Source organism: Halyomorpha halys, unplaced genomic scaffold, assembly GCF_000696795.3.
Source record: "Halyomorpha halys isolate HHAL.00 unplaced genomic scaffold, Hhal_1.1 Scaffold480.1, whole genome shotgun sequence".
In the NCBI taxonomy this organism is placed as follows: Eukaryota; Metazoa; Arthropoda; class Insecta; order Hemiptera; family Pentatomidae; genus Halyomorpha; species Halyomorpha halys.
Window position 1 is genome coordinate 170,323 of NW_027116427.1, and position 19,011 is coordinate 189,333.

The 19,011-nt window shown below is 30.8% G+C and overlaps 1 protein-coding gene across 9 annotated transcripts in view; it reads right to left on the reverse strand.

Annotated features, from left to right (window-relative positions):
* LOC106683396 (hydrocephalus-inducing protein homolog) overlaps positions 1-19,011 on the reverse strand; it is a gene marked incomplete in the record, with an annotated part of 211,677 nt that overhangs the window by 154,455 nt on the left and 38,211 nt on the right. For 8 of the 9 annotated variants that reach the window (XR_010845079.1, XM_067053226.1, XM_067053221.1 and 5 more), the window contains 11 exon segments: positions 1,221-1,380; positions 2,591-2,727; positions 3,768-4,015; positions 6,537-6,693; positions 6,882-7,073; positions 10,537-10,673; positions 11,840-11,936; positions 14,145-14,354; positions 14,439-14,552; positions 18,326-18,457; positions 18,530-18,718. Coding sequence is in view for 8 of the 9 variants with exons in the window: in XM_067053226.1 (XP_066909327.1) it covers positions 1,221-1,380; positions 2,591-2,727; positions 3,768-4,015; positions 6,537-6,693; positions 6,882-7,073; positions 10,537-10,673; positions 11,840-11,936; positions 14,145-14,354; positions 14,439-14,552; positions 18,326-18,457; positions 18,530-18,718 (1,773 nt within the window). 9 annotated transcript variants of the gene reach the window in all.

Below are 19,011 nucleotides of genomic sequence, written 5' to 3' on the forward strand. Positions count from 1 at the left end.
GTCATTAGAATGATGGATAAGGGGGTCATTATGAATATATTCTAGATCGGTTATAAGTTCTGGGATGGTCTTTAATGAAGAGCTGGGGGTAGAAATTATTTAAAATAAAATAAAAAGAATTTTAATAGTTTTAACTAATTTCAAATATAAAAGATAGCTTGGGTTCAAATTAAAAGCTTTAATATTTAACAGATAGGAGAATTTTATTTAAATTTTATAATGTAATAGACTCTTTTCTCAGGGCAAGTTTCTAGCCAATCAGAAACAGACGACACTTTACTACTAATAACACTTAAACTTAATCAATAGTTATTTTACAAATGTAACAAATTCTAGTTAGAAACAAAACCAACCAATCACACAATCTTCCCATAATGATCAATGATTCCTGCTTTCTTCTTGTCTATGATCCTATGTCCAACCATCAACAACGGCTTCCCTCGTTCCCGCTTCCTCTCCTCTATCTTCAATGTTCACTGGTCGATCCAATAATAATCGATTACAGCACAATTGGTCTGCTTCACTTGCTATGATCCACGATGTAAATAGTTTATTGATAATTTTTACTTTCTTCCATTTCTTCTTTGATTATTCCTTTTCTATAATTACTACATAGAAACAACAAATGTTGAAAAATTTCAATCCATGTTCTCAAACACAAACAACCCAACGAACACTTTGGAAGGACGCGCGCCACCATCTTCTTTGTTTGGTGTATTTATAATAAATAGTGTATTTATTTTAGACAATGAAAACTGGTTAGCTTTCTTTTAAGTTTAATACTACAAATAAACATATTGGAATGAAAAATCACACAAAACCTACCAACAATCATTTATATATAAAAAATATCGATTCATTCATAAAAGAGCATATTACAATATATTTATCGAACAGAACTCAAATTAAGCCACTTTCCAAGGAACAGAACCTGATGTACATATAAGGACTGCCTATATTGCTTATCAGTTTCTTTTTAATATAAGAGACTCTTCATTTTATCAAATGAATGGATAGTTGCATAGAAAGCTTTAATTAAAGTCTGATAAATGTCATCATAGCTCAAATTTGAAAAAAATATACGCTAATCACTTTTCCTTCAACTCTTCAATCAGTTCAGATAAGCAAGATATATGGTAAGGTTAACTCAAAATCCAAAACATCTGAAATACAGATTCAGGGGTTAATTTTATATATGTATTCTAAACACATTTACTTACACTTTTAGTAGGTTTAAAATAAATAGGAATGTATTCGGAAGTATTTGTTTCAGTATAGCCATAAGGTTTCTTGACAGTGAATGGTATTTTATCACCATCTTTGTGATGGTGACCCTTTATATCTTGGACATAAACAATCCATTCACACGGGATTATTCCACTGAAAATAAAAAAATGTATTAATATTTATTGAATCCACTATAAAAAAGGCTATGGCATGAAAACTTACAATTAATGAAATAAATTAGATACAGTGAAGATTAAAAGTAGCATCTGTAAAGAAACAAAATAATAAAGGAGATGCATAAAACCGTCCACTTAAATACCGTCAACTCTTAGTTCCCTCCCACTTCGACTATAGCTGCCAGGTACATAGCAGGTAAACTTAAAGGATTAATGAATTGCACAATACAATGTGTTTGCTTTCAATCCTTATAAATAGGCATATAACCCATGGATTGCCTCATGTTGAAGAGGTTTTACTCTTCCTAACGATGTTAGCATTTCCTAATATCTTCTCTATTCCAAGCGATAAGAACTTTGCATACCTGCTATATCATATGCCCTCCTTTATCCTACAAAATCTTCACTTCATGTCATTTTTTAAATATTGCTGGATTTAACTATATTAAGTCTTTCCTTCCCGTTTTAAGAAAAAATTTCAAAAGTGATAAAGGACCGTCGCTTCCTAGGGGTTTAAGTGGGGCAGGTTTGCCTTTTAATATTTTTTGTGTTATGATCTCCTCTTTTGAGATTGTGATGTGTCATAGATTGACCAACATAATCGCTATAACTGTCTGTTTCAAACTTAAGATGGGTAAGGCTACAACAGAGGGCAGGTTTCGTGTCATTTTTTCTATTTCAGGCTTATTAAATATTGCTGGATTTAACTAAATTAAGACTACTCTTCTTTCTGTGAGCCACGTCACCATTAAACTGATTCCCCATTTTAAAAATATTCAATCCCTCTTCGAATATACAGAAAAAGAAGTCCCCTCAATCTATTTTCCTATCTTTCACTAATAGCAACCCCATGCACCCATTGGGTTTAGAAATAAAATCTTTTTGATTAATAATTTAAGTTCTTTTATTCAAGCATTAATATATCCTTTCTGCTAGAAGTGTGTAACTTGACTTATGATATATTTGTATCCAGTATATTAGGAAAAAACAGATTTGGTGAGGTGAAATCCCAATATATTTCAAAAACCTTTTCGACATAATCATACCTCATTATCTCCAGATCCGTCTGACTCCTACCTTCCACCCTACCGAACTGCTGCGTTTGACCAATATATTATAGTATTACAAACAGATGTCGCATATAAAATAAAAAAACAGTAACTCCATAATTATAAAATTATAGTTACATGTTTTTAATGGGAATATTTATTATTTTCATTTCATTGCATTTAATGGTGCCAAAATCAACAGAATCAGGTAAGAGCAGCCGAGGAAGAGTTATTACCGCAGTCAATAATACAGGAATCATTGGGCCACAAATGACCTAAAACAATCATAAACAGATATTAACTTAATAGAAGATTATCTTGTTAAAAATTGTGAATAGAAACATATGAATATGAATTTTGCAAATGAAAATTTGTTTGAACAACTAGAAATCAACATTTCGTGAATTTATTTTAGCAAATATCATGAAAAATAATACTTCTACGAAGATAAACATAATTGGAAACTTTATAGTACATTAAACTAGCTTTTATTTAAGTGCTAATAGACAACTGTACAAATAATTACTTCAGAGATATACATTTCCCAAAATAAATTCACTAACTACTGATTTTTGGTTATTTAGTAATGAATTGTTGCTTTTAAAAAAACTATAGCTCAGGAACTATTTAACATAAACAGCTCTATTAGGACTAATATTTTAGAAAATTTAGTCAACTTTAAATGATATTATATTAGGTTTTGTAGTGTGGTAGTTTTCCAAGACTGGAAATGGAGTTCTAACTGACAAATTAATTTTTTTTTAATTTTTGAAACAGCCCTCCATTTTTATATCCAACATTATTATTCCATATCCTCCCTAACTGGGCCATAGACGGGGTGACTCATTAGCCCCACTCCTTTTCAATGTTATCCAGAAGACCATCGCCAGAAGGGCAGGATTAAATAATGGAGGGACAATACTTTAAAGGACTCAACTGCCAGCATATGCAGACGATGTCATAGGAGGATCACTTCATCCAATGAACAATGACCAAGGTTTAATAATTGAAAATTTCATAAGAAATTTTAACTTATTAGTCCACAGTAAATTATTTTATTTTTTTGTTTTTGGTCAGTTGAATTAATTAATTACCATTGAAAAGAGGGTCATGCAGCATGACATAGTGTAAGCACTTATTGTTTTATTTTGAAGATTATTTTTTAATTCATCAACCAGATAATAATTAAACCAAGGTGGTGGTGGTTTAATGGGGTAAATTCAGGGGTTGTGTTGTGAGATAATATAGCAGTGTTTGTTTTTACAAAAAAATAATTAAATATTTATATACTTTTAAATAAAAAAAAAAATATTACCTCAATATCAAAAGAATGATTAATATGGATATCTGACTTCTCAAACATATTTGTAGCAAAAATTGAAACTGAAAATTCTTTAGTACCCAGGGGAGGTAAAGTCATAACAGAATGTAAATCTTGAAATTCCAGTTCTTTCGGGTGCGATAAATCTTTAAATATAATTTTTAAAACAACTTCTCGAGGATAATAGTTCAGTATTTTCACTTTATATTCAGCCTTTGTTCCCAATATTACAATACCGAAATCTGAAAAAAGGAAACATATTTTGACAACTTTAATATGTAGTCTACATTTAATAGATTATGAGTAGAAATTTCTGAACAAAAAACTTCATCTAACCTTTGAGTAAAAGTTTATTATAAATCTATCAAGGTTTCCTAAAGTTTAGGCATCTTCGACACTAAAAGTTTTAATATATAAGAAGATTGTTGATTGACCATGTGTAATATATAAAAGAAAGAAGGTCCAGGTGCGTTCAAAAGAAATCAAATACTAATTAAACTAGTTATTGTGAGCTATACCTATATCTTTTTTATTTCAAATGTAATGTCAGTTGTTGACTGTCAAATTCCCCTACTCCACTACCTTGTTTACATTTTGCATCCGCCTCAAGCTCATTCAGTTTTAGCTTTCCGTCATTCAGAAACGTGAGTTTGTTATTTTGTTTATTACTTTTCTTTTTTCTTGAATATTATTTTATTCTTATATCCCTTATTTACTGCCTTTTAGTGTGTTGTACTATATTTTTATATTCCTCTTTTATTGACTTTTTATTTGTAATTATTTATTTTTCATTAATTGTTTAATACTTTGTTGTCATTCTTGTTTATTTATACTTTTCTCTGTACATCTTATTTTTATTTTCTTTAATTTACTTTGGTTATTTTATATAAATTTTCACATATTTTAAATCATTTTTAGCTATACTTTAGTTTACTTTTATTTAATGTTATTTGTTATCTTACTTTTATACATTATTTTAGTTGTTTGTATATTTTAGCGCCCTGCAAAGTGTGGCAAAACAATTGGCTCACAATAAATATTTTAATTACTATTTTGGAAATAAAGAATTTAAAAGTTTAAACTGTTTTACTTATTATTAACACAATTAATGGGTATTATAAATCTCATTTAAGCAGTTTATGTACAGCAATATGTACTGTATCATATGTGACTGCCTACGAGTTCATAGATTTAATGGTTTTAAGAATTATTTGCTGGAAAAAAAATTTGTTTTCCTAAAAAAAAAATATTAAACATCTAAAAGAATAAATATACACATAAAAAAAAATTGTTTAGTGTTGCTCAATAATTTTGCCCTATAAACTGTTAAGATTCTTAAGGTCTATGGCAAACCTATATATTATGGTCAGCATTATATATAATGCTGTCATATATATATATATAATATATATATATTAACTTATATATGTATATATATATATATATAAGTTAAGTTAGTAAGAACTCGAAGAATATCTAACTCTTATTTTTGATTATAAAATTGTAACAAATCAGTCATAAAAATTTAAAAAGACTTATAATTGTAATAATATAGATTACTATATTAAGTTTAGCTGTGCTTAGTCGGAGGAAGAAGTTGGAGTTTTTTTCATTAGTTCTAGAACTCAATTTTAAATTTGAACTAAAGTAATTTTTGCAAGTGTAAGTTAATTTCTTTTATTGGAACAAATGATAAACTGTGATATAAATTAAATCAATTTTATTTTTAAATTGATTTTGAGTTTAAAGTGAAAATTTGCTGAGAAGAATGAAAAAATACTTCAACCCTAAAGACGAAGAATCGTGATGGAAAATTAAAACAACTTTTTTTATTTTTTTATTTTAATACTACTTTTTATTTATTGATAGATATTACAATCTGCTACACAGTCGTGGGCAATAGGTAACAGTGATGAATGATTTCATACATACTAAATTAAAAAATAAATTAAATAAATAAAAAAAAACTCTTAAAATATATACAAACAGAAGAATAAACAAAATGAACATAATCAAACTATCTGTATAATAAAATAAAATAATGATAAAATAATATAATCTCTAGTCACATTTACACTCTAATATACAATATTTACACAATCGACCTGAGCCCACTCTATCCCCCACGTGTGAGGGGTAGAGCAGAGCTCAAAAGATCCCAACCCATCCCTCTCGCCGCATCACTGGTAGTGAGTCAGTGGAGGCTGATTAAAACAACTATCAATGACTTTTATTATTTTGTCCAAAAATTTAAGTTTTTCACAACTAGGTTAATTCATATAAGAAATTATTTTTCTTATGAACACAAAATATTCTCTTATTTTTGAATAATTTCCTGGAATCAAAAATGATATCAAAATTGCTAAAGGATAATGTAATTAAATTAAATTTTATTTTTTTTTTTACATATTTATTTTTTGTTGTGTTGTGTTATTGTGTAGTGTAATAGAAAATTTTGTAGTGAAATATTTTTATTTTTAAAGAACTTATTAACCGAAAAATTTGAATATTGAAGAGTAATATATTGTATTGAAAAAAAAACAAGATCAATAGCATATTACTATGAAATTAAATAAACATATTGTAATAAAAATAAGACCACAATATAATATCAGAAGCTTTGTATGTATTTCTTCAATATTTTTGTAAGTATACAATTTTCCAAAAGAGTTATCAAATTAAAAAAATATGACTATTAACCTTATACATGAGATTATGTTTAATGTAATTTAAAATACATGTATAATTTCAAATGTAACTTACCAATAAAGTAACAAGGGACTCTGAAGTCCTTAATGCTAAAAGTATGTTTCTTAGCAAGAAAATGTTCAGAGAACAGCAAGGGATGATGACGTAAGAATAGATGAAGAAAAAACCGTTCCATTCCCAAATATATATCTCTAGTATTTGGTAACATTTCCTAGAAAAATTTAATAATTTTATGGTACATTGGAATAATTAATGAGCTACTCATAGTAATGTATTACATTTCTAATATACAGTAGAATACAAATATATAAAATGTTATATATCTATCTGAAACTTCTCTAACTTAAAAATAATAAATAAAAAAAATTATAATTCATAAACTGATGATATGATAATTACCGGAATAATAATAAGTTCCCAGCCGTCTTCAATTTTAGTGATGAACTCAGGAACAAAAAACCAAGGTTCTCTAAGAGAAGCTAGAACCAAATACTCCTCCACGTGATGAGGAAATTTACGGGGAAGAGAGATCATTATTTGATTTGGACAGCAATAAGCACGAATCTTAATATTCTTGTTTTTATTATTGACCTAAATCAACAATCTGTTTAATAAATGGCATTGTGGAAAGTAGAACAATATTTATTTATAATATAAGAGATATATATTTCAAATACTAAAGAATATATAATCAAGAAGAATGTCTTGGAACCCCTTAAAGAGATAAGGCGTATCAAATTGGTTTTTAAAAAGCCGGTGCAGTGTACCCATCACACAACTCTCACTTACCACACTAAAAACTTCCCTAAGTTTTGTGTAGATTAATGAAGTTATCGTTATTTTTGAAAACAAAATCTAAAGACAAAAAATTTTTATTTTTCTATCATTATAAAAATGCATATTTTAGGGCTCATCAAATTGGGAATAACAAACATAAATTTATAATGATGAGAAGATAGTTGGCCATGGATAATATATTGTAATACCCTCTTTTACGAGTAAATAGTTATTTTTTATATATAAATGATTTTTAGTATGCTTTGTGTTATGTATCATTTCAATATTGTTCATTTGCTTTATTAAATCAAAAAGAAAGCTAACCAATTTTGTTCAGACAAATATAGAGTGGAAAGATCGTTATTCAAAACAAAGAAGATGGAGGCGTGTCTTACCAAAGTTCATTGAATTGCGGCCATTTGAGCAGATTCAAATACTTTAAACTTTATTTAACTTCCCATCATAATTATAGTTGCAGTAAATTTAAGAAAAAATAGAAGTTAAGAATAAGTATTAAAGAAAATTATTCATAAAGGAATAATAGTATAAAAAGAAATAGTGCAAAAACTCAAAACTGTTGTGCTACAATCGATGTTCATATTGAATATCGAGAGAATGATCATGGCTGGTGAAATTTTTTCGTTGCTTAGGTTAATGATGTTTCCTGGATAGAGGAGGTCCTCATCATCTTTTGTCTAGCTCAAGAGTAGACATCTTGAAAACGAAGACATCGAAGAGTCACCCAAAAAGAAAAAGGGACTCTTGGTTAGAATTACCTGGTGAGAGGACGTCGGTTTCCTATAAGCAGAGGTGACTACAAATTTCTTACGACTTTTCCTTTCTTAACTAGGTTGTTTACACACAAACAAAGACCATTTTGCGAGAGTATGATTTTTGGACTAAGGGTACATCTAAACATGTATTTCCTCCGAAGACTGGAAATAAAAATTTTTCACCTCGTCTTGGAACAAGCAAGTTCACCGGCAGAGGGATTGCATAATTGGAAACTATAGTTTTGAATGTATTAAAAGTTCCAAGTACTTAGGATTGATGGTCGATGATGAAGAAATAAAATGCAGAATAAAGATCTTATTTCAATCAATCTGAACTCTTTAGAGGTAGTTTAAAATCTAAAGGACAAACCGTCTAAAAATTAATGAAAATGTGACAGAATACAGTGATTTGACTAGTAATTAATGACCTGAGCAGAATAACCTGCAAAACATTTTTAAATAATTGGATGTGAGGTGTAAATTTATATTTAAGATTGTCCTTGAGGTTGGCCAAATCAGCCGAAACGTTGGACTATTAGTAAACCGTTTAGACTTAACATGGATACCAACTGATTTATTTAAATAATAAATACCGGTCTCAAGAATTTAAAAAGATTATATAGGGTTGGCAAATAAGTCCTTTCGGTTTTTTTTGCACATAATATTTGTTTTAATTTACAATGCAATGTCCATTATTTTCGATTACCTTACCCTATCTCTCCAACAACTAAATAATCCCATGTTTATAGAATGTCTGCGGTTTATTAGCGAAAAAGTGATCAAGCCCTCTAACAACTGTTCGTTTTCAAAGTTTACCACTTAAGGAATTTTGTAGAGACCAGAATAAATGGTAGTCACTAGGAGCATGGTCCGGTGAATAGGGAGGGTGGGGCAAAAGATCCCAACCAAGAGCTAATCCCTTGAAACACACCCTTGAAATCCCGCTTTAGATGTGGTTTCAGGTGGTTCGTTGCTGGGTCTCCAAGATTTTTTTCACACCACATTATAGTAGACAATCCAATTTTCATGCCCTGACACAAGTCTTTTAAGAAATGGATCGCTTTCTTGACGTTTCCACAGTGAATTGCAAATGGAAATGCGTGTTGCCAAGTTGGCTTGTGGGGGACCCAAAGATCAAGCCTAGAACCGAGCTTCCGCAAATGGAAATGCGTGTTGCCAAGTTGGCTTCGGTCAGAGAGTGGGGGACCCAAACATCAAGCCAAGAAACGTAGCCGAGCTTCCACAAATGATTTTCTACGCTTATATGCGATACATCTAGGACCTCTGCAATGTCATGCACTGATTTGGATGAATTTTGATCGACTATCGCCTTAACATCAATGGTTTCAATTTCTTGTGGGCAACCGGGTCACAGTGGGTTTTTTATGTCAAAATTCCCTGCTCGAAATTTGGCACGTGCGCTCTGTTAAGGCATTATCCCCAAAGACCCCGTATATTTGTTTGTGTGCCTCCGCAGCTCGCTTTCCTATGCACAATATTTCCATCTATCTTCTCAGCAGGATCATAAACACAATACTTACCTAATCTTAACAAGTGTCAAAAGACATGTTTACATATTACCAATAGGATAAACAATCCTCTGTTGGGATTAATTACATCAGAAAAATGTGACGTATTATAAACAAAACATGAATACAAAATCGAAAGGACTTATTTGCCAACCTTATACATAAAGTGAAATAACTTGTAGAGAAGGGATAGGTCGAAAGATACATAATATTGTTAGTAAGGTTAAATTAAACTCAGATAATTTGGAAGTTTAATCGCTAAGATGAGACGGGTTGATAGTAATGATGGGTCAACATTTTGTGTTTAGTAGAAAGATGAAAGATAAGAGTAGTGTTATTGCTGCTGAGAAGGATGCTGTCCTCCAGGCTAGGTGCCCCCCTGCTTCTAGCCTGTCATGATGTCTCTCCTGAGGTTTGGGACTGAGTGAGTGCAGGCCGGAGGTCCCTGCAAAGTCTCGAGGCTCAAACTTGTCAGGGATTAGACCCATGAGGCGATAGTACTGCTCTTTTCTATAGATACTGGATATAGCTGATACTGCTCCTTGGCACGTTTCTTGAGGTTTCCCCTTGTCTTATAACCCCACAAATCAGAAAACCACATGTCAGTGGACTTAACAGGTGGAATTTGCTAAAATTAATATTAACTCATAACTAAGCCAATCTTTAACTTTCGATTAACTCGGACAAACTATTTCTGAAAAACAGGAGTGCTCGGGAAAATACATTTATCCTTGTATACTGAGACTAGGAAATGAAGAATGGGTTATCCTAAATGTAATTAGCCTATCCTAGGCAGAGTAAGAAGGTTGATACTTATCCTCTAGGTCTGCCTGGGATCCTGGAACACTCCTGACTTGAGAATGGTTATGGATGGCTCAAAATGCTAATACAATCTCATTCATATTTCATCTGTCTTTGAAACAAGTTAATTTTTATCGAAATAACTTAATTTTTAATATAGTCAATCAAACTGACCTCTAATAAAAAGTCCATATCAATTTCTCCAATGGTGCCAAACCATACAGCTATTTTTTGTTCAATACTAGAAAACGGCTTTACTACACCACTTTCTTCCTCTACCCAAATACTTCTATCTTTCAGAGCTGTCTTATCTAGAATCAGAACACTCAAAAATAATAATAAGAATGACATTTTAGTATAAATTAATGTTTACATAAAGGGTTTAGATATTGAAATCTGCCTACACACAGAAGGTAGTAAAAATAAATAATTTGATCAAGATTATTACATCTATATATATAAAAGGGAATATTTGAATTGTTGTCCACAATAAACTTTTGAATTATTGGACTTATTCACATGATGTTTTTTTTTTCAAAATGTTTCCCTGTCACTATGTAAGGTTTAAAGCTACTGAAATCCCCGATTTCTCTAGGAGAAAAATAGTTATGAACAAAATTAAATGTTTTTCATTATATAAATAATTAACCGTACAATTTCAAATAATCAAGAAGGTCAGGGTTGCGGTCAAAAGAGAAACAAAAATAGTTCATTTTCTGACATTTTTCACCCCACTTTGTAAGCTTCATCAGGGTGTTAGAGATGAAGATCCCTGTATCAACTTAGTACAAAGTATGAACTTGAACAGTCCTTTTACCGCAACCCTGACCATCTTCTTCATAATTTGAAAGGTTTTTGGTTTGCAGCTCTAAAAGTAAACATTTTTTTTCACAGTTATTGTATATAAATCGACCCGCTTCTTTCCGAAGGATAAGAAAAAATATTTTTGATTCTATTAAGCTATATTATATTTACAAAAAAAAACATATAAACCATTTCTAATTTACTTTTAGAGTTAAATTGATTAATAAATTTTGTTTTAGGAAAAAGTAAATCATATTCATTTTTAGCGTTGATGAGGGCGAAATATGGGTTTCAAATAAAGAAAAAAATTCAAACCTCTTATCACTACATCATAAACAATAAGAAATCTACATTTCATACATAAAAGCGTCATCTGAATGTTGCAAGTCAAACAAACCATTAATTGGTATAAATGAAATTGGTATTAACAAAAACATTGCATATTTAAGAATTTTGAACTACATCCTCAAATATAGCAATAGTGAAGTATTGGCAGATCAGCTAGTTCATTATATTGCGATGGAGACCGTTATGATTATAGCAATAATAGGAAACAGTATGAGTACTAACTATTAATAGAACAAATCTATAAAAAACTAATATTACAAATGCTGACTACAGATCCCAACTGAACTGAATTAATAATTATACAGAAATAAATCAATTTACTTACCTACGTCTGACAATTTTGGAAGATATACCTTAAATGGTAATTTTTTTAAACAGTTATTTTTTATTATAAAAATTGATTTGCAGATTTCACAGCAAGGCTAAAAAAAAAAAAAAGAAATAAAAACAAAGTAAACAGTAATAACTAAATACACATTCTATGAGTATGACTAAGTCAATTTAGTTTTTACTTTGTTTGATTTCACAGATTTTTAGATCTTTTCTGTCCTAACTTAACCTATAAAACTTCAGCCTATCGCTTTTCGATTTACCGCGATTGTGATCTTTGTTTGTTCTGTCTAGTCATCTGATTCATGGTTGCCTATTAGGCTTTTTCATTTTATTTTCCAACTTCTTGCACATTTTGTATGTGACCAAACAATTGCTTAAGCTACAGTCCACCATAATGTTACGGTTGTAAGTGGGTGATACAGGGTAAGGGAACCGTGAGAATGGGGAGATAGTGTGGCAGTGACTTGCTGGAGGCCGAATAAAACAGGTGTAGAATGCTACTTTCTTCAGCGTGATCTGGATCACGAGTAGGCAGATGATCTTCATACTTCTGGGGAAGGTGAGACTATAGCCGAAAAGAAGATATCGGACAGTACTGTGTTCTGGGAGGAGTACACCCAAGGACTACGTGGGGTTCAAACTAACTTTTTTTTTAAAATTTAGTTTGTTCCTTTTTTTGTGTGTAAAAGTGTAATTTAGTTAATCAGGCTAGGGCATTTAAGTTAAGGTAAAGTCAACCTATAAGTTTTTTTTTTTTCATTTTCCATTTTGTGTACATATATTTCCTTTATTATTAAACTTTTGCTCATATAGTCCTCCTGTTCTTTATACACTACTTTCTACTTATTAATTTACTTTTTTTTTTTTGTGTTGATTACTTAATATTACGATAGTTTCAGAGGTGGGTATCACCCCTAGGTTTGCTGTTTATCTACGTATAAAGGTATTTGCCAGTGGTCATAGTCCAATAGTTGTTTATACAGGGATATTATAGTTAGATATGGGTCATTATTTCGAAGTTTTCGTTGTTTCCCAGGAAAAATAATGTAGCGCCTAAGGAGCGATTTATTCTTTATTTTTTTTCTCTTTTATGATTATATCTTTTACTTTAACTTACCCCCTTCTCCGCTGAACAATAAATATGAAGTTAAATCAAAATTTGCAGTTATAATAATATGATGGCTGTCCAGAAGGTTACCTAAATTCTGGTTAAGCATGGCAATGGGTTTTCAAGAGTTTGCAAGTTTTAAGTGTTCCGGTTCACGGTACAAATTCAGCAGAGACTTTGCTACTTCTACTTTGCTCATAATGAATTTTTAGAATGTGTGCACCAATAGAACAAGAGTCATGAGGTGGGTTCAATGACCAAATTTTTATTGGTAAATTTAAGTCAGCTTGATCATTCATTCCAAATTTATAATAATAATTATTTAAAATCTGGTGTGGTGCACGCATCACACGACATTCACAACTAAGCTAATTGCATCCCCAAGTTTTATGAAAGTAAGTGAGAAAGGGTTGGAGTTATCGTTATTTTGTAATTAAAAAAAAAATCTAAAAACCAGGTTAGGCCAAAAATTATGAAATTTTTGTTGTTATAAAAATGCACATTTTAGGACTCATCAAATTGGGAATAGCAAATATAAATTTAGTTCCTTCCAAGATACAACAATTTAAGAAAAGATAATGAAGCCATAATGCAATCGGGAAAGATAGGGTGAGTGATAGAGCTCGGTTTTTCCTACTAGAAATGGTTATTTCTATTCTTTTCTTTTACTTATCAATAAAATCCATTAATATTTTAGAATTCATAACTATTTCAATGAGGATAAAATCTAGCTGAAATTAAAGATTATTTAGTTGTATATTGATATAGTGAGTTTAATAAAAAATCGTTAGCCGTTTTGGAGGAAGCTGAAAAAATTGGTTCTATAAAGTGGGGCTTCCAGTGTGTCAATTTTATGGAAAAAGCTGCAGCCACATCCCAGGTATATACCTGACTAAAATATATAATTTCAATTTTATATGAGTTTTCGTTCACGAGCTAGGCCATTCACAAACCAACACAGATCATTTTGCGAGACTAGGTTTTTGTTTGGACTCGAGGAACATCAAAACATGTATTTCTTGAATTTGAAATTTAGCACAATCACAATACTTTACCTTACAATATATTCCATATAAAAGTAAAAATATTTTAAAAGGAGAATAAGTTACTAACATTATAAAAGCAGAATGAATCAAGGATTAATAATTATAAATTTATTTTGAAAAATAATTAACCTTTTAAAACTTACAGCAAAACCAAAATCAATAACTTCAGGAATGATTTCATAATCAATCGGCGAACAACAGCCCTTTATGACCAATTTCTCACTGAGACCACCTTTAATTACACAAACTGCTATAGCTTCGAAAAACAGGGAATATTGTGGAGTAAAATTAATAAATATGGTTATACAATCTTTTTCTCCAATTTCACCAAAAAATGGAATAATTTCAAGAAACTAAAAGAATAGAACTTTATTTTAACCAAATGAACATGAAATATAAAAAAAATAAATATAAAAAAAATATTAAAAGGTTCTTACATCATATTCCTCACCAACTGATGATTTGTTTTCATAATCTGGATCATGAGAATCTATTTCTTTCTCTAAAGGCTGAATATTTAATCCACTGAGTTTAGCTTTATTTTCAAATTCCTGAATATTCAAAAAATATATGTACATTAACTCCAAATGATGTAATTTTTAGAGGGAGAGGAGGGGAGGGTTCAATATATTTTAATTAGATGGGTTTCATATATCTTTAACAGAGGGGGAAGGAGGAAAATAATACATAGGATGACGGAAAAGCTGAATAGAGGTATATTGCAAAAATGTTCCTCCTCCAAGCTAACCAATTACGTCCTGAAATGCTTAACTACTCACTGCTAATTGATGCCGAACCATTTGTTCAGTGATTCCCAACTTTCCTCCAACTAAACTTTCAAGCGAGGGTGTTAAGCCTCCTCAAATCGACTCTGTCTCTTAGTAGGAAAGCTTAAAAAAAACACTGGCTCGGATCGAAACATTTATTTGTTAAGTAAATACATAAATTAAATTTTAAAAAAAGAAACCTAAAAATATAGAATAAAATTAAAATTAAAAAAAAGTCCTTCAATTTAAGCAAAATTACAATTTAAAAAAAAATTGCTAGTTACAATGGATGAACTCCGATGGGTCGGATGTCTGAAGGTCTGTTCGGAAAGGTCAGAGACAACGTTCTGTTCATAATACACATTAGTGGACCCACACAGCAAACCGGCGCTCCGATGTTCACGCAGCAAGGTCTGGTGACTGAAATAAAGCGACTGGGCGATTGTCCTACACCAAGCTAACTGGGCGACTATACCATAACAAGTCGACTGGGCGACTGTTCCATTACAAGTCCACTGGACCACTGTACATAGGCTACTGACCTTAAGCCATCACTTGTATTGTTGTGGCTAATCCCACTGGCCGGTATTTCACCATATAAACACTACACCACAAGCATAAATTCTCTTCATTTAAAACAAAGACAACTTCCAACCAAAATACAAAATAAATAAAGTAATTAAATCTATTTACTGCCTAATTAAAATATTTATATTTTAATATACAAGGCATTAACTTAATAGTATTGATTTGGTGAGTAATATATTTGGCAATAGCTCAGTCCCGATGCCAAGTTTCTATCAATCGGTCATGAGTAAGAGAAAAAATAATTAAATATAAAAGGGAAAATTAAAATAAACTTTATTTCATGTAATCTTTTCTCTTACTTGGTTACATTATTTTAGTTGTTTGTATCTCTTTGTTCCTGATGAAGCCCTGTCAAGTGAGGCAAAACAATAACAAACCCGGTTAATCAATATTATTATTATTATTTATAATTACTTGGTTATAAATTTTACGATGGGGCCCTGGTGAAAATTGTTAGTTCTTCAAGTCTTTCAGTGAATTCCAGATCTCTTTCTCAAGACATTCGTCTTCATCCCCGAGTATAGACATATTTTGGGATTTATGATGCAAAAAAAAAAAAAATATGGTAAGCCATACTGACTGTGTAACATAACAAACAACCCCTCTTGCCTGGATCCTTATTTACAATTATTTATTACCTACAATTTCTGGTATTTTTATTAAATATCATTATTTTGTAGTTCATTGATTTAGAACAAATCTGATGACCCTCTTCTAAAGATTTATCAAAGAAGATACTTTTGTACAAGTGTAAGCGAAAATAGAGAATGGAATTTGATAAAATTAATGAGAAATCATCTAATTACTAGCCCACACAATCCCTGAAAATTTCATAATATCAGATAAACAATAGTAGATGTATTTATGTATATATAGTTGACCGTAAAAATTGATATATAAGAAGATGGTCAGGGTTGCGGTCAAAAGTGAAACAAAAATAGTTTACAACTATTTATTTTTTGACGTTTCGCCCCACTTTGCAGGGCTTCATCAGGGCTGCTCAAAGGAATCAGTTGAACAGCTAATATATAAATACTATATAATATATATATGATATGATACTATATGATATAATATATGAACTAAATATATAAATACTAATATATAAATAGTAGCTGTAGTTTTTATGTCTCAAAATGGATTTAATTACAAATAGGCACAGAATCAAATTTGTTCCTACATGTTTAAAATTTTTTTTTTTAAATTTGATTATTTAACATTTACAACTGTATTTACATACTGTACATCTAGTAACTTTAATAGAAGATCATAATGATATACAGACTTGTATAGAAACTACCCATTGATAGCATTCTAATAACATTTTACATTAGGTCTCGAGACCATCTTCTTTTTAGGCACCTTGAAGGATTTTCAGAGATAGAAGAGAAAGCAAGGTTAGAAACTAGTTGGTTTGGGTGGTTAGGGAGTTTATAATGGAAAGAATGGTATTTGGTTCGTGCTAGATCGGTTACAAATGGCAATTTAAGGTCTTTATGGATGATTTTATTTCTGATAAAGTGAGGAGCATTGAGGATTTTGAATTGTAAGGTTGGATAAGAGAGAAACTCAAAAGTTTAGTTTAGTGCCCAAAGCTCAAATCTGTATTTCCAGATAGGCCTTATTATACGATGGTAAGTCAATTATTATCGGCAATATAGTTATAAAATTTTATTCTAATCAAATAGGAAACATACAAATACATCATTTTTTGACATAGTCCCCTTGCTTTTCAACACAATTGATCCATCGTTGTACAAGCATCATATGCTTGTACCTCATAAAAGGTTTTCGCTTGAGCTGCGAGCCAGGAATGCACTGCTTCTTTCATTGCTTCGTCCGAGGTAAATTGATAGCCCCTTAATCCCAACAAGTGATACATTAAACAAGTGATAGTCAGAAGGGGCAAGATCGGGACTATATGGAGGATGAGCCAGTACTTCAAAATTGAGTCTCTTGAACGTTTCAGCAGTATGTGGACGGGCATTATCATGCAATAACACAACACCTTTTGACAGCAGTCCTCGGCATTTTCTTCAAATCGCAGGCTTTATCTTGGCAGTAAGCAACTCACTGTAATGTACATTGTTACACTGTTGTTGTGCCCCTTTCCTCATAATTGTGCGGAGGAACCATGATTAACAGCACAACAGTGATTACCCCTCATAGTTATGTAGATCAGACGTTAGTAATGGATTGGTAGTTAAGACCGTTTGTCCAGTAAGTGCTGTAATAGTCGGAATTGACGTTCAGTTTCCTGTCTTTTCAGTCTTATGTTAGGATTCCAAGTTAGTCATTTCTCTAAATGTAATCCAAGGTACCAGATCTTTTCGACAAGGGTATAAGGGCAACATTACTAAAGGATATTGTAGGACAGTTGGTAGATTTATGATGAAGAGTAAAGATCCTTTGATGGGATTTATTTTAATCCTCCAACTATGACACCATTCTTCCAAGGTTGTAATATGGGATTGGAGGTGGAATTAAAGGGTTATTATTAACTGCGAGCACACATGTGTCGTCGGCATAGGTGGTGAGGATAGTAATAGGACTGGTAGCTGTATAGATTGTGCAGAGGAACTGAGAATAATCTCTTGAGGAACACCAGCGAACTGAGAGAAGAGGGACGAATATGAAATTGTAGTTTACTTTGATTATGTTTAAAATACAAAATAAGAATGGAAATTATTGATTCTGAGAACAAAAGTTGTTTTCACTTCATGCATGAATATAAAGTTTTTTTTTTTTTTTTTAATGATTTTGCTTCCAAGCTTTTTGTTGTGAGGAAGCAAAATTTAAAAGTTGAAAAAGTAATAGAACTCAAATTTTATCAACAATATAAACAAGCTATGATATAGCTTAAATTAAAAGGAAGATGGTCCAGGTGTGGTCAAAGAAAAATTCAAATAGTTTCACGACCATCTTTCATTTAATATTACACAAGATCAATCAGCGATCTTCCAATATACCTTAAATGTACTAAATCGACGATTTTCAATACTTTTCTTCAAGATTTTAAGGCTACTCATTGTTTGGCCGCACAAATCATTTTCTTGATATAATGGAGTATAACTTATTTCCGTTAATGGTTTCTGGAGATTCTAAAATAATTTTAAGCATTAATTACTTTCATTATATACATTAAACTTATATATAAAATTTATAAGGCATACATTTTTATGCAAAGGTAAAGATGCTACGCCAACCCAATACCATCTGTAAGAAATTTCCGTTGGTGTAGGATTTTTCATTGTTATTTCTTTCTGACTAGAGTTAAATAATTCAACACACTCAAAATTAATAGAAGAATGGCTTAAAGATATATTCGGAAAGAAAACGTCTCCAGAAATTTTACGAGTTCTCTAGAAAAAAAAATTTATTTATTCATCATATTTAATTAAATTATATATATTATATTCAACATAAATAATAAAATTATTTATTATAATAATTATTTATTATTATTATTTCATTATATTCAACATAAATAATAAAAAACTAATCGTTCGAGAAGCAGAGGGACAAAAAGTAAATCAACCATAAAACTCTTCGTAGAGAAAATTCATAATACCAAATTTTACAAGCACAATTTATTTAAGCTGAAATATATAGGTACTAATCAGAGCTGCGTCTAGAAGAATGTTGAGGATGGTCC